This window comes from Acartia tonsa, chromosome 10 (genome assembly GCF_053477335.1).
Source record: "Acartia tonsa isolate MP-2025a chromosome 10, ASM5347733v1, whole genome shotgun sequence".
Taxonomy (NCBI): domain Eukaryota; kingdom Metazoa; phylum Arthropoda; class Copepoda; order Calanoida; family Acartiidae; genus Acartia; species Acartia tonsa.
Window position 1 is genome coordinate 11,640,123 of NC_137269.1, and position 14,666 is coordinate 11,654,788.

The following is a 14,666-nucleotide window of genomic DNA, read 5'->3' on the forward strand; positions in this document are numbered from 1 at the left end:
CACCTTGTACATAACATGGGTTTATACAGTTAGTTAAGGCAATACTATGTCTTGGAAAACTTGATTTTATATAAAAATTTGACTTACCTGTTATCTTATCAGCAAAGCTTTTCTATTATAAGGTTTTTGTCAAAGTGGCATTAGCCATCTGCGACGGATAGCTTTTTAGTCGGAGAAGTTTCTTCTTTGTTGGTTTATTTCTTAAGATTAGGTTAGGATATATTATGTACTATAATTAGCTCTGCATTGTTAGGGCCCCCCGTAGGTATTAAGCATAAGGGAAAAACTATACGAGGAGGGGGGGGGGGGGTTCAGTGGTCAATAGACATTAATGAGTCTTTCTCACTAATTAATTGATTAGTTAGCTCAGCAACTCTATTTCAAAATTTTACTTCATGACATCCTTCCTTTATGACCTTCTAATACTCAAAATTACATATTACAATACATATATTTAAAAAAAATAGTGTTTGATTTTTAAAAGGTCAAAAATTCATTTAAAATATATACAGTTAAATTTACCTTTAAAGCCAAATTTAAAATTGCCTCAAACTGTATTCCTTATAAAGTAATAGGACGTCTATCTGTCCGCAGGTCTGTGTGTCTTTAGCTTAGTAACTGCAGGACAGATATGGTTTTCCTTTACAGTGAAGTTTCTTATAGGTCCAGAGAAGGATCATAATTTTTCATAATAAAAATCTTCCAGCATATTAAAAAAAAAGATTTTTTCTCTTTATAACTAAATTGTAAGTTGAGGGTCGACTTACTAAGAACCCTCAAATACCCCTAGAGGCCATACGGGGCTTAGAGCCTTGTATCAGAAAAAGGGTTGTCATTTATTATTTCACCAACCATATTTCATTGTTGATAACAATTTAAACACTAATCTAGCAAAACTTTAAAAAATATATTTAAAATTATAAAATGATTTAAAATTTCAGATAAAAGAAAATGAGAACAATACTTTTCCTAGTACTCTTAGGTAAGAAAATTTTTAAGTCATCATTTACAATGAAACTAGCAGCTATGCCCATTAAAGGCCTCTAGGGGCACGAGAGGTGGTGAGTGATTAAATTGCCGCCCCCCCCCCCAATTTTTTATATTTTGTTTCAGAAAAAAAGTAAAAAAATAAGAGGGGATAACTTTTTAATGGAGGGATGGTGGTACCTCCCCCCCCCCTCCAAAAAAAAAAGAAAAGCTATTAACCTTCCAGGTCCTATGAGAAGCTACACTGTAAAGGAGAACCGTATCGGTTCCGCAGTTAGAAAGAACCTTTGGTACAAACAGACACACGTACATACAGATCCTGTTTCTAGATTATTGGAATTGCTTTGCGAAATTATTTTGGGAATGTTAAAACTAAATTTATAATTTTGGTTTATCTGAATTAATCAACATTGTACTTATGCAAAATTAAATTCTTTGGGGAGTTTAAACTTGATATAAACAATTTATCAAACATCATATATTTAAAAAAAATAGCCTAAAACTAGAACTTGTACCAGAGACGTCCAAGGGGGGGGTAAAGGGGTGATAACCCCCCCCCCCAAACGAATTTGGGGGCCCAAAAATTTTTTCATTTTACCCCCCCCCCCCCCCATTTAATATTTACCCCTTCCCTGGGGGTGCTGTAAGCGCCACCAAACATTTAGGAGGGGGTATTTACCCTCCCCCCCCAAAAAAAAATCTCTAACGAAAAAAAATTTTGCGCGCTTCGCCCCTCCCAAGAAAATTTTCTCCCGGGATAAAAATTTTGGGGGGGTAAAAAAAATTTGCGGAGCTTCGAGCGCCATTTTACCCCCCCCCCCAAAAAAAAAAAACGAGTTACCCCCCCCCCTTAAAAAATTTTTACCCCTCAAAAATAAAAAGCTTGGACGCCCCTGACTTGTACGAAGCAAATCTGTCATTTCTTTAAAATGTTTAATCATTGCTATATCATATTTTTCGTTTTTTTCTTAAATATCCAATTTTTTGAAGATTTGGATGACAATTTTGAAAGCATATTTGTAGATTTTTTTAATATCCAATTTTTTAAAGGTTTGACCATTGTGTTAGCAGATTCCAGGGAGGATTTTCTTGGAAAAATTTGTGATAAATGTGAAGGATGCGAGGTAAGTAAACTAAATCTTCCCCTCAAACCTAATTCTTGACCGACGAAACCACCCCCCCCCCCCCATACCTTTATTTTCTGCCAGTATGTTTTGCCTGTTAATATATTAGAACACAGAATGGAAGAAAGAAAGAGAGAAAGAGAGAGAGAGAGAGAGAGAGAGAGAGAGAGAGAGAGAGAGAGAGAGAGAGAGAGAAGAGAGAGAGAAGAGAGAGAGAGAGAGAGAGAGAGAGAGAGAGAGAGAGAGAGAGAGAGAGAGAGAGAGAGAGAGAGAGAGAGAGAGAGAGAGAGAGAGAGAGGGATAGTGAAAGAGATAAATGCCAAAGGATAAATGAGTTGTTTTTCCTAAAAATCAGAGCAAATAGGGTCGAGGTTTAGTGATTTCTAAAATAAATTCCCATTATCAGATCATTTTAAGTGTAGCTTTTCTATATATATTTGAATTATTATTTGCATAAATTTCATTGTTAAGAGAAAGAAAACTATAAAATACATAATTTGATTGCTATTTTACTTGTTTTAGGTAGTACGAGAAATTGGCCAAGATTCTGACGGAGACCCAATTTTCAACTGCGAAGAAAATGTAAGCTATTATTTTTTAAAATATTTTTATAGTGAATATAAAAAATGTCCTCATACTGGCCTACCATTGGCCAATTGAAATGTATACTCGCCTGCCATTAGTAATTTAGTCTGTGTATTGTTAATTTGTATTGTATGGTTTCAATTCTTTATAGGCACTATAAAAAGCTTAATTTTTTTCCAATCACGTGGCTTGGCATGTAATTCTAATTTTTTTACAAGGGATATAAAGGGATAGGACAATTGAAAATTAAATGATTATCAATCAAATTACCCCTATTATAGATTAATATGAATGGTTGCAAAGTTTGGAAGCTGTTAGGTTGGAACCAACAAATTAAAATTCAATAAAAGTACCCAAAGTTTTTCAGCCAGCAAATAAGATAGCGTGTTCCTTTTAACTATGGGTACAAGTGTAATCTACAATCCAATATCCACCTTCCCTAGAAAAAAATAAGCCCCCACTAAACTTTTTTTAAAACTAGAATTTGAATATGGTAGGTTACCTCCCACCCTCACAACACCGACCCCCCCCCCTCCCCACACACACACACCTTAAGAAGCCTCTAGGGGGCGAAGCCGATGGTATAAAATAACATAATAAATAAGGATTGGGAAGATCTAAAATCAGAAGGAAGGTCAAACAAACAATAACTCTTGTAGAGTGGCAGAACTAAATAAGCAGAACATAAATAAGTAAGTCTAAATAAAATTTTATACAACAAGCTAAAGAAGATTTGAAATAATTTAGTTTTTTTTTAAATTTATATTTTATTTAGTGTGGAAAGTGCTCAGAACCTTTATGTGAAACAACTCCAAGACCAAGAGAATGTAAATTTTGCAGAAAAAGTAAGATTTTTCTCGTATTCATTCGAATCCGGTGGATAGGAACCGGTTCTCATCCATACGAAAAAACTATGTCTAGCATCGTATTATATCCAGCTTTCTACGAATATAGAAATGTACAATCATAAGATTAAAACCAGTTTTTTAGCCGTTGCCTCCGGCACCTCGGGGCTAAAAAAACTAGTTTTAATCTCATAATTGTACATTCTATATCCGCGGAAAGCCGTTTATAATACGATGCGAGAAATAACTATTACTCTTTTCAGGAGCGAATATACTACATAATTTACTTTGCCTCTCCGTCCGTAATGCTATGGGGGAAATGGGATTATCTAGGCTGCTTTTCAAGATTCCGTATACCAATTGGCATCTGGTATATGATTTGGTATTGAAAAATGTTTTATAAAGGTAGTTATTATCGCCTCGTACAGTTACAGTTTTCCGCAGAGGGTAAAATCGAATCTAATTTTTTTTAGACTTCATGAAAAATTGTCTCCTACGTACATGATAATATGATACATGATTTTTCAGTATGGCTCAGAACTGGTTCTAATCCAGCGGATAATAATCGGTTTCTAGGCCATACTGGAATAGTTCTCGCATCGTATTATAAACGGCTTTCCGCGGATATATAATGTACAATTATAAGATTAAAACTAGTTTTTTTTAGCCCCGAGGTGCCGAAGGCACCAACTAAAAAAAACTTGTTTTAATCTTATGATTGTACATTTTTATATTCGTAAAAAGCTGATATAAAACGATGCTAGATATAGTTTTTTCGTATGGATGAGAACCAACTTCTATCCACCGGATTCGAATGAATACGAGAAATACTATTACTATTTTATCATCTATAATAATTTTTAGTAGCGAAGCTACTCTATGATTCCAAATGTCCGTCCAGCCGTCCGTCTGTTAGAGACAAAGTGGGGGAAATGTGATTTTCTTCGCTTCTATAAAAGATAGAGGGCTATAACTTTTTGTCCACATTCCCATCATTAAGGATCTTAATTAACTATGAAACATTTATAGTGGTCGGACTACTTTTTATCAGCTTTTTAACCGCTTTTATTTTTTAGACGAAGAAGTAAACAAATGTGCAGAAAGATGTCAACGTGGATGCACTTTCTGTAAGAAAACTAAAGCCTGCAAGGACAGAAACTAAAAAGCTTTTTTTCGATCAGAAACCAATAATAGTAATGTGTAGCATCGTAGTATAGACAGCTTTCCGCGGATATTAAAATGAAAAATTATAACATTAAAAAAATTTTTGTTAGCTAACAAAATTTGTCCTAATATTATGATTTTTATTTTAATATTTTTGGAAAATTGCTTGTAACACGAAGCTATACGTGATATTTCAGTATCGCTGAAATCCGGTTCTGATCCAGCGGATATTAGTCGGTTTGGAAACCATACTGGAAAAATCCATATTTTAACCTACTGATACAGTGCATGACAGTATATACAATTTTTCCACAATCCAACACCTGTAAAAGATGCACTTAATCGTTTGGTGCAAAAAAACATCCAAAAGTGAAAATCTATTTTTATTATTTAATTTTTGATTATTATTTGTTTTTGATAGAAAATAGTTTGTTTAATATTATTGTAAAAATACATGTATCTAAATATAATTTAGTTTATTAAATGTTGTTTTCCTATAGTTAAGTAATTTTTATGCTCTATGATAAACCAATGGCTAAATTAAACTTTAGAAACTTTAAGCAAGGACGAACTTTTCATTGATCATAGGAAGAGGAGCAGCTTGTTTATAGCCGTAAATAAGATAATAACAAAGATTATAGCACTCAAAAGTAGCGAATCATAAAAAATCATGAGTGGACAAACGGACAAAGTGAAGTACAAATTTCAGTGGTCATACAAAAGAAAGATAAAAAAGTAAGAGAAAGATGAATAAGAATAAGAATACAAGTAAAAATAATCTTGAAATTCACGAAACCTTCATTGTGAAATAAAATTGTATGGGGTTGGGGGTAGCATTGAATTAAATGATAGATTGCTGAATATAAATTCATCCAATCACATATGAATATTTTGATTTGTGGCTATATTAAAGTGAAAGAATAGAGGGTACATGGGTTAAAGTGGACAGGGACCCTGTGCTGACTTTCAGTTGGGTCTTTGAATATTAGCCAATAGTATCGGAATTATTAAAACAGCCAAGTCGCTACAAAAGAGCGAAAAGTAATTTGCTAGCAAACGAAAAAGGTCCCTACAACTGAAACCAGGTAGTTGTCTGTGTTATACATCTATACTTATACATTTATTGTTGTTATTAAAGAATAAACAAAAAAATATAAATATAATGATACATGTAATAAATTTAAAATACAAACAATTATCAAGATGAAATCTGATATATTTGTCACAGAAATTATAATAGTTACTATTTAATTGAATGGAGTATTTAGTTTCAGTTGTTGATTATTTGTTGCTTTAGCTTGTAGTCAGATAACACGAAAATTAATTATAATTTATTAATAATAACGACAATTATGTCTAAAAGTAGACCAGCATTGAATGCAGAGGCTTGCTTAAAAGGAAAAACCATTCCATGATTTAAATCTGAAAAAATGGCACTGAAGGTGTCATAATTTTCGGGTGCCCCCTGGCAAAACCCTGGGCACGCTGTATTGAAAATAAACAATTGTAAAGGTGAAATAAGAACTGATAACTAATAGATTTTTGAATAATAATAAATTTAAGTAAATAAAATGCAATCAAACAAGGCTGACAACATCTATAAGTAGCGAAGCTCAAAATTTATGGATTGATTTTCGAAAAAAAAATAACTATAGAGCAGTTTCATAAAAAAATAGACTAAAAAAATCACGAAACCCTGTAAGTTTTATAACGTGAAAATTTAGGAATCGAACTAGAACGTCAACAATAAGCAAATCTTTTAAGACTTTGTAGGGATATGTAAATTGTGAACTTAATTGATCCCTAAAAATATCAGCCGTCTATCTCGAATTGGAGTAAAGAAAATCATAAAAACTTAAAAATGTAGGAATCGATCTAGCACCCCAGTTAATTGACGAATCTTAATAAAACTTGGTGAAACTATGAAGAAGGTTAACATATTTAATCCCTTCTATCTCTTATAGGAGTCGAGAAAATAACTTTCCCCCTTTCTGTCTCAGGCGGACAGACGGACATATCGAATTATAGAGTAGCTTCGCTACTGAAAAAGCTGTAAATAAAAATACAAAACAGTCACGAAACCTTTTAAGCTAAGGAACTTTTACCATGTGCCATTCGGATGGACGTTCGTAGTTGTGAACCTCTATTGATAGAGTACCTGCGATTATCAAAAAATATATTTAGTAGCGAAGCTACTCTATAAGTTTTTATGTCTGTATGTATGTAATGAAAGCCTGGTCCGTTTTTGATTAGAGGTACAGATTTACTTTCACATGACTTCTTTCTGACTTTCCCTTGCCTTCCACCTTCCTTGTTTTTTTTATTATCCTACCCTTTCCCTTTACTTACCCTTCAACATAAAAACAATTTATTTTAAGAGTATAAAACTGATTCAGGCCAATATTGTTCACAGTTGTTCCATGGTCTTCTGAAGGGAAACCCCCAAACTTTACTCCAACTACATGCCTGTTATCTAAAGTTTTATCTGCTTATTTACTAGGGTTGGGCCGGATACTTTTTTGGCCGGATACCGGATACCAGATATCCGGCTGATTTCTAATGCCGGATATCCGGTTCCGGCCGGATATCTGGCCAACGTTCGATATCCGGCAATTTACCGGATAACCGGATATCCGGCGTCAAAAATCAGCCGGATATCATGTAACCGGATAGTTTCTATATCCGGTAACCGGCCGGATATTGAAAATGGCCAGATATATGGCCGGATAACCGGCCAGACCGGATATCCGGCCCAACCCTATTATTTACACACAATATACTAAATGCATATGATAAATTGAAATATTAACCATTAAAGAAAGCACTATAATATTAAAAAGAAATTGTTTTCACAAAGTGTGTTTTTTTTATCCGCTTTGTTTCCTTCTATTGAACATAATTGTCCTTGTTTAATGTTTCCACTGTTTAGAGCTTAAAAATGTTAACCCTTGATTTAATTCACTTTGTAGGTTGGATTTTAGTACTATCAGGTAAAATTAAGAATTATCAGCACTGTCACTATTAGAGGCAATGCTCAACATGTTACTTTTTTGTCTTTATTGACATCTTTTGATTTTTGCAAGGTTATAAGGTTAGGTATTTCAAGTCTTTTTTTTAAAGATGCATATGATATATTTTATTATCAACTTCCCTCATTGACAGACAATCTCTTTCCTATAGAAAAGTTCTGTAAAGCATTAAAGTATATGCTATTAGAGTGCTCTTAGAATATATGGTATTAGAGTGCTCTTAGAATATATGGTATTAGAATAATTTGTGTACAGGTGGGATGAACACCTTTATTAACTTCAAATTAGTTTTACACCTCTTTCAGTGTTCTTTAAATTTTCCAGAAGGTAAAGCTAGGACAATGAAAATCAAACCAATACGCAGCCTCCTTTTCCTAATATTTCTCTCTCTTCTTTTAAAAAAATGCATTTTCTGTTTTTGGGAAACAACCAGAAAAAAATTAAATGATAATATATCAAATTTATCACAGCTCATAAAACAGCAGCTTAAAGGAAGTCTGCAAGAAATACACTGCTCTAAAAACTAAATTAATGACACAAGTAGACCCAATACCCTAAATTTGAAGCATTCAGCTTTTATAACAAAAAGTTTTAGGCATTTTAAAAAGACATTTTAGATAAATGAAAATTTTAGCACTCATGATATAAATTTAATTATTAAATAACTTCAGCTAGGAGCATAATTATAAGCTTATTTGGGGCATAAATTTAGAATGCAGTATCTAATTACATTATTACAATAAAAACGTCCATTTTCATAGTCAAAATCTCTCAAAAAATTTTGTTAACTTCTATAAACATTGAGAGTACTGTAGTGTGATAATTCCACCTTTTAGAATTTCCAGTCAATCAAAAGGCTGGATCTGTTCAACAACAAATAATATATGAGCATCTGTGGAAACGTGTATTAGTTTCTTTTTTTTCCACCAGGTTTTTACACTTACAAACAGATTTTGACTAGGACAACGTTTTTTTTTTGTGAAAATGTAATCAGTTACTGGCATTCTATCTTACTGCCAACATTTATCTCTTAATTTTGCTTTTGCTGATATAATTTGATATTGAAATTTCAAAACTGAAAACTTTCAAAATTTTCATCTACCTTAAATGTCAATTTAAAGGGCATATACCTTTTTTGTTCTTAATCCTGAAGGCTTCAAATTTAGGGTATTGGGTGTACTTGAGGCAGTTTTTCAGCAATTAGAGTGGTGTATCTCTTGCAGGGTTCCTTTAAAGAATTCAAGAAGTGTCCATAATTTATTTTTATGGTAGAATTTTGCGCATTATGGTTAAATATATTTTTTTTTAGAAATAAACTTTTTTTCTATTTCTATCAAAGTAAAGTCTTGGATGAATAACTTTTTTAGACTGCACTTCAACCCCCCCTTCCGCCCATTTTCATATTTTTGAAATAATTAAATATACAAAAATTTCTTTATTTATGGTTTTTGTATGATGTTTATTGAATTTAAGAATATGGCTCAATGATCAGTATGGGAATACCAGCTGTAGAAATTCATAAACAAAAAGAAAATAAAGGAATAATAAAAGGAAAACCACAAAAAAGAGTGCGCAGAAATGGAAGCCATCATGGAATACATAGTTTGTCAGGTATGCCAGGAGGAATGCAAGGTGGTATACCAGGTGGAATGCCAGGAGGTATGCCAGGAGGATTGCCAGGAGGAATGCCAGGTGGAATGCCAGGTGGTATGCCAGGTGGTATGCCAGGAGGAATGCCAGGAGGAATGCCATCCATGAAAGAGTTAGAAAAAATGTTTGGAAACAAAGGTATGCCAGGAGGAATGCCAGGTGGTATGCAAGGTGGTATGCCAGGAGGAATGCCAGGAGGTATGCCAGGTGGTATGCCAGGAGGAATGCCATCCATGAAAGAGTTAGAAAAAATGTTTGGAAACAAGGGTATGGCAGGAGGAATGCCAGGAGGTATGCCTGGAGGTATGCCAGGAGGTATGCCAGGAGGTATGCCAGGAGGTATGCCAAGAGGTGTGCCAGGAGGTATGCCAGGAGGTATGCCAGGAGGTATGCCAGGAGGTATGCCAGGAGGTATGCCAGGAGGTATGCCAGGAGGTATGCCAGGAGGTATGCTAGGAGGTATGCCAGGAGGAATGCCAGATGGTATGCCAGGTGGTATGCCAGGAGTTATGCCAGATGGTATGCCAGGAGGTATGCCAGGTGGTATGCCAGGTGGTATACCAGGTGGTATGCCTGGTGGTATGCCAGGAGGTATGCCATCCATGGAAGAATTAGAAAAAATGTTTGGAAACAAGGGTATGCCAGGAGGAATGCCAGGAGGTATGCCTGGAGGTATGCCAGGAGGAATGCCAGGAGGTATGCCAGGAGGTATGCCAGGAGGAATGCCAGGTGGTATGCCAGGTGGTATGCCAGGAGGAATGCCAGGTGGTATGCCAGGTGGTATGCCAGGTGGTATGCCAGGTGGTATGCCAGGTGGTATGCCAGGTGGTATGCCAGGTGGTATGCCAGGTGGTATGCCAGGTGGTATGCAAGGTGGTATGCCAGGAGGAATGCCATCCATGAAAGAGTTAGAAAAAATGTTTGGAAACAAGGGTATGTCAGGAGGAATGCCAGGAGGTATGCCTGGAGGTATGCCAGGAGGTATGCCAGGAGGTATGCAAGGAGGTATGCCATGGGGTATGCCAGGAGGTATGCCAGGAGGTATGCCAGGGGGTATGCCAGGGGGTATGCCAGGGGGTATGCCAGGGGGTATGCCTGGAGGTATGCCAGGAGGTATGCCAGGAGGTATGCCAGGAGGTATGCCAGGAGGTATGCCAGGAGGTATGCCTGATATGTCAGAAGATTCAGAAGAATCAGAAGAATCTGATAAAGGTATCAATTTATATAAAGTAAGAGTAAGAGATTTTTGTCTGTAGCAAAGGATCTCATTTACTGCTGAACCGATATGGTTCTCCTTTACAAATTACAGGGAAGGTTTTTAACTATTATTGAGGAAGGTATCTCAACCCTTTCTTTAAAAAAAAAATTTTTCTTTTAAAAACTAAAATTTTTCAGTAAGGTTTTGAATTTTGATTAACGGATTAAGAGTCCTGATTCCCACTGAAAAAAAAACATTTATAATTTCATATTTTGTTCAATTGAACATGGAATAAAAATAATTTTTTTTTTGTTGGCATATGTTTTAACTTTAAGGAGAAAGACTAAACTACATAACTTTTGTGTCACTTTTGAGGAAGACGATTCCCTTTTCTCCCATCTCTTATGAAGAGATATTCTTACTCCCTTCCCTTTTTCTTTTCCGAAATGTATATGACGTCACAGGAATCTTCTTCCTCAAAAGTGACACAAAAGTTATGTAGTTTAGTCTTTCTCAACTTTAAGTCCTAATTCAAGTTAGCATGGGTGCAAGTAAAAAAGTAATATTTTTCAATTAAGCTTGCTACCAATATATCCCTTAGCCTGACATCAGTTAATATCCTAATTTCTAAGTGACTCTTCTGTTTAGATGAACTTCTTTACTCTGCATCCAAGGATACAATTATCCTTTATTAATATTAAAACTATTTTTATTTAGATGAAAAAACGGATACAGAAAAATGAAATAAAATAAATTTTACATTTGAAATAAATGTAATGTAAAAAATTACTTTCAATATTTATAAATAATCTTAAATAAATTCTATTTGTAAATTTCTGATTCCTACATATTATTTTGATTACTGTCTGTCTATCCAGATATGCCCTTAAGACTTCCTACAATTAAATCAATTTTAAATTTTAGCCAACCTATCAAGATTTAATAATTTAAGAGAGGATCTTTATATAACTTTAGGTAACATTGTAATTGACAGTAAAATATCTCATTCCTCCCTGCTCTAGTTTGAATGATTGAAATGTGAAAAGAAGGTTTGGGTTTTTTTTAATATCTATAATGGCGTGCCTGACATTAAAAAATAATCTTAGTCTTTTACAAGCAATTAACCAAACTTATTGTCTCTTGAAACGGTGCAACAATTAATTTACATTTAGACAGGAGATGATCTGTTTTTTAATTTACAAATCTTTCCCCCCTAAAAATTTACTAACCATAAAAATTAGCATATCAGGAAGAAAATAAATTATAATTCATTTAGTTTATTAATGTTGAATCCTATAAAAAAAAACACTTTTTTATATTAAACAAAGATATTGCTAACAATAAAGGCAGTTTAAGTTTTAGGGTCATGGAAAGAAAACAAAGTTTTGGATTTCATCGTATTTTCACAGTAGCTTTTGACGGATTATTTATTTTAGGTTAAGAAAATGTTAATGATTGCCCCACAGGACTATATAACCCCACCCCACAGGGGCTAGATATAGGAGAAAAGCTACTGTGAAAATACGATGAAACCCGCAACATCGTTTTCTTTCCATGATCCAAGTTTTTTTATTCCCGGTTTTAATTAAAACAGTACCCAAGCTTTTTAAATCAAAGTTTCTTAATTGTTGTTTGATAAACTTTGAGTACTTTGGTAAATTTTGATTGGTTGGTTCATTAGTTATGTGTTAACGAAAAATTTACTCTACAAAAAAGGTACATTTGTTTATTATTTTATCATCCATTGTCTTATCCCTAAAATCCCTGTCACTTTCTGACATACCTATTCTCCGCCCCTAAAACCCCTCCCCACCCCCGCCACAAAAAAATAACCCAAATTGAGAATTGGCGGAAGCCCAACGGTCATATTTGTCAGTGAAGTTATTATAAGCATGAAATTGATAACCTAATCACCATCAATCAATCATAAATTTGCCTGTTACAGTTTTGCTTGTTTTGAATCATCACTGTTCTCATGTGATTTTCTTACACTATAAAGTAGTAGGTTGTGTGTGTGTGTGTCTGTATGTTATCATTAAGATCTTGTAAACGGCTTGACAAATTTTGAGAAGATTATTAAAGGCCGAGGGAAGTATTTTGCCTATTTAGTTAAAAAACCCATGGAAGAAAAAATTCTCCCCTTTTGGACCTTTCTAGCACTTAGGCCAAAGCCTCTAGAGGGTAGGGGTGGAGACATTAGCTATTAAAAAATTTACAAACCATTAATTATTCCTTTTAGGTACTTCAGGCACTAAAGTCAAATATGAAGTTATGACTATGTTCAATGTTCATAGTAATAACATCTTAGATTATTCAAATCTGATGTCAACACAGAACTTTCACATTTAATAGGGTTATTATGTTAAACAGGTAGGTAGGGGACATATACAGAAAATATTTTCTTATTTGTCGGTGTTTTTTTTATCAAATCTTGTTTGGTTGATTCAAACTAAAAAAGCTTAAACTTTTAACCATAAAGGGGTAATTTTGTTCAAGATCATCAAGTATTCGTCCATGTTCTAAGTTCTTATCCCTTAAGATCACTGGATGATACAATAACAAATCAACTGATAAATTTGACAAAATGAACAATAGATTATGATTTATATAAGTGTTTAAAAAATGTAAAAATGTTTGTATGAGGAATTAAAATGAGTAAATAAAAAATCAAAACAACAATTATACAAAAGCTACAAAATAAGAAAGGGTGGGATTTTTCGTTTCTATATTGTTATTAGGTGAAGGTTAGGGCACTGTAGGTATAAGCCGCGCAAGGTTATAGCCTCCCGCAGGGTTTAGGTATATAAAACAAATAGCCTTCTTCAGTGCTCAACACGAACTTTGTGAGGAAGCACCAAGTAAATAAGCACGACACGGTATCACACATACAAAGCAAAAATGAGATTAATCGACTTTGTGTCTGTTTTAGCAAGCACACATTAAAAATAGACAGACGCGACTTGTAGAGTAGCTGCTCTTCTTAAATCGTTATACATTGTATTGTATATTACTTTGCTACTTAGGTCTTACACTCAATTGATTGATTTAAATATAGGGACAAACGGCAGGGAGTATAAAAACCAGGGATAAAGTAATCGTTGACAGATTGAAATAAAAAACACATTTTATAAAACTAAATCCACCAGCCAAAATGGTTTTATGATTGTATTGATAAAATTCATACTGTTAAATCCAAAATAAATGTAGACTCTATTTTGTAAACAATGTATCCCTTTATTGAAAAGAAAGAGATGCTTTAAACTATGTATTTACTTATATTTTTCAAAGTTTTTATAACAAAGTATAACTGCAAACAATTTCTAAACCAACTTTGCTTAAATTTCATCCTGATGTAAATGTAAGAGGATGTTCTTCTGTCTTTGTGTACGTGTAGTGAAGGAACTCGCTATTCACTGAACATTTAAAGTAAGGCTTCTCATAAGTCCAGGTAAGGTTTATGACTATTTTGAGGGATGGTATCACCACCCAAGAAAAATTACTCCTAAAAAATTACCACTGGTCGCAAAACAAATTTCTTTTGAAAACTAAATTTGAAAGTGGAGGTCAACTCTTCCCCCTCCCCTTTACATTCACATAAGTACCCATAGAGGCCTGTATAGACGTAGCTGCTTGTATTGAATAGATTTAAATATTTTAGATGAAACAATAAATAAAAGTTAGATACATGAGAAGGAACGGGGAAATTAAATGAAGTGCAGGAATGGAGAAGAAAAAGAAAGTGAAAGCTCTGCATTTATTCGAAAAATTGGGATAACTTAAAATTACAACAGAATGACAGACAGACACAAACACTTTTAGAGTATCTTTACCACTAACAACTATGTGTAATCTAATATTTGTAGAGTCTTTTATAAGAAATTGGAAAATTGATTTTTTTAACCAAATAAAAAACTATATTTGTTCTCTTTAACTGTTTGGTTTAATACTTATACATGGTAAGTGAGTTAAGCAAATATGAAACTTGCTGAAATAAAAAACTTTTTGGTATTAATAATAAGTAAATTTAAATCTTATCATGCAATAAATTACTTCATATTTGAAAAAAAAACAAGAAGAAAAACAT

General features: G+C 33.8%; 2 protein-coding genes across 8 annotated transcripts; both read left to right on the plus strand.

Moving 5' to 3' along the window:
* The first annotated feature begins 878 nt into the window (after positions 1–878).
* Positions 879–5,189, plus strand: LOC145329398 (uncharacterized). The gene is made up of 5 exons (XM_080173495.1): positions 879–982; positions 2,038–2,111; positions 2,634–2,693; positions 3,472–3,541; positions 4,618–5,189. Exons 1-5 carry the CDS (start codon positions 952–954, stop codon positions 4,701–4,703), a joined length of 321 nt encoding a protein of 106 aa, XP_080029621.1. The 5' UTR covers positions 879–951; the 3' UTR covers positions 4,704–5,189.
* A 2,449-nt stretch (positions 5,190–7,638) lies between these two features.
* Positions 7,639–11,422, plus strand: LOC145329390 (uncharacterized). Of its 7 annotated transcripts, none has more exons than XM_080173482.1 (4): positions 7,639–7,695; positions 9,208–10,161; positions 10,258–10,596; positions 11,300–11,422. In XM_080173482.1, the coding sequence occupies exons 1-4, from the start codon at positions 7,644–7,646 to the stop codon at positions 11,323–11,325; spliced, it is 1,371 nt and encodes a 456-aa protein (XP_080029608.1). In that variant the 5' UTR covers positions 7,639–7,643; the 3' UTR covers positions 11,326–11,422. The 7 variants fall into 7 exon arrangements, with proteins under 7 accessions (XP_080029608.1, XP_080029610.1, XP_080029606.1 ...); XM_080173484.1 differs by having other exon boundaries at positions 9,208–10,149; XM_080173480.1 differs by having other exon boundaries at positions 9,208–9,687; positions 9,748–10,596.
* Positions 11,423–14,666: the final 3,244 nt, after the last annotated feature.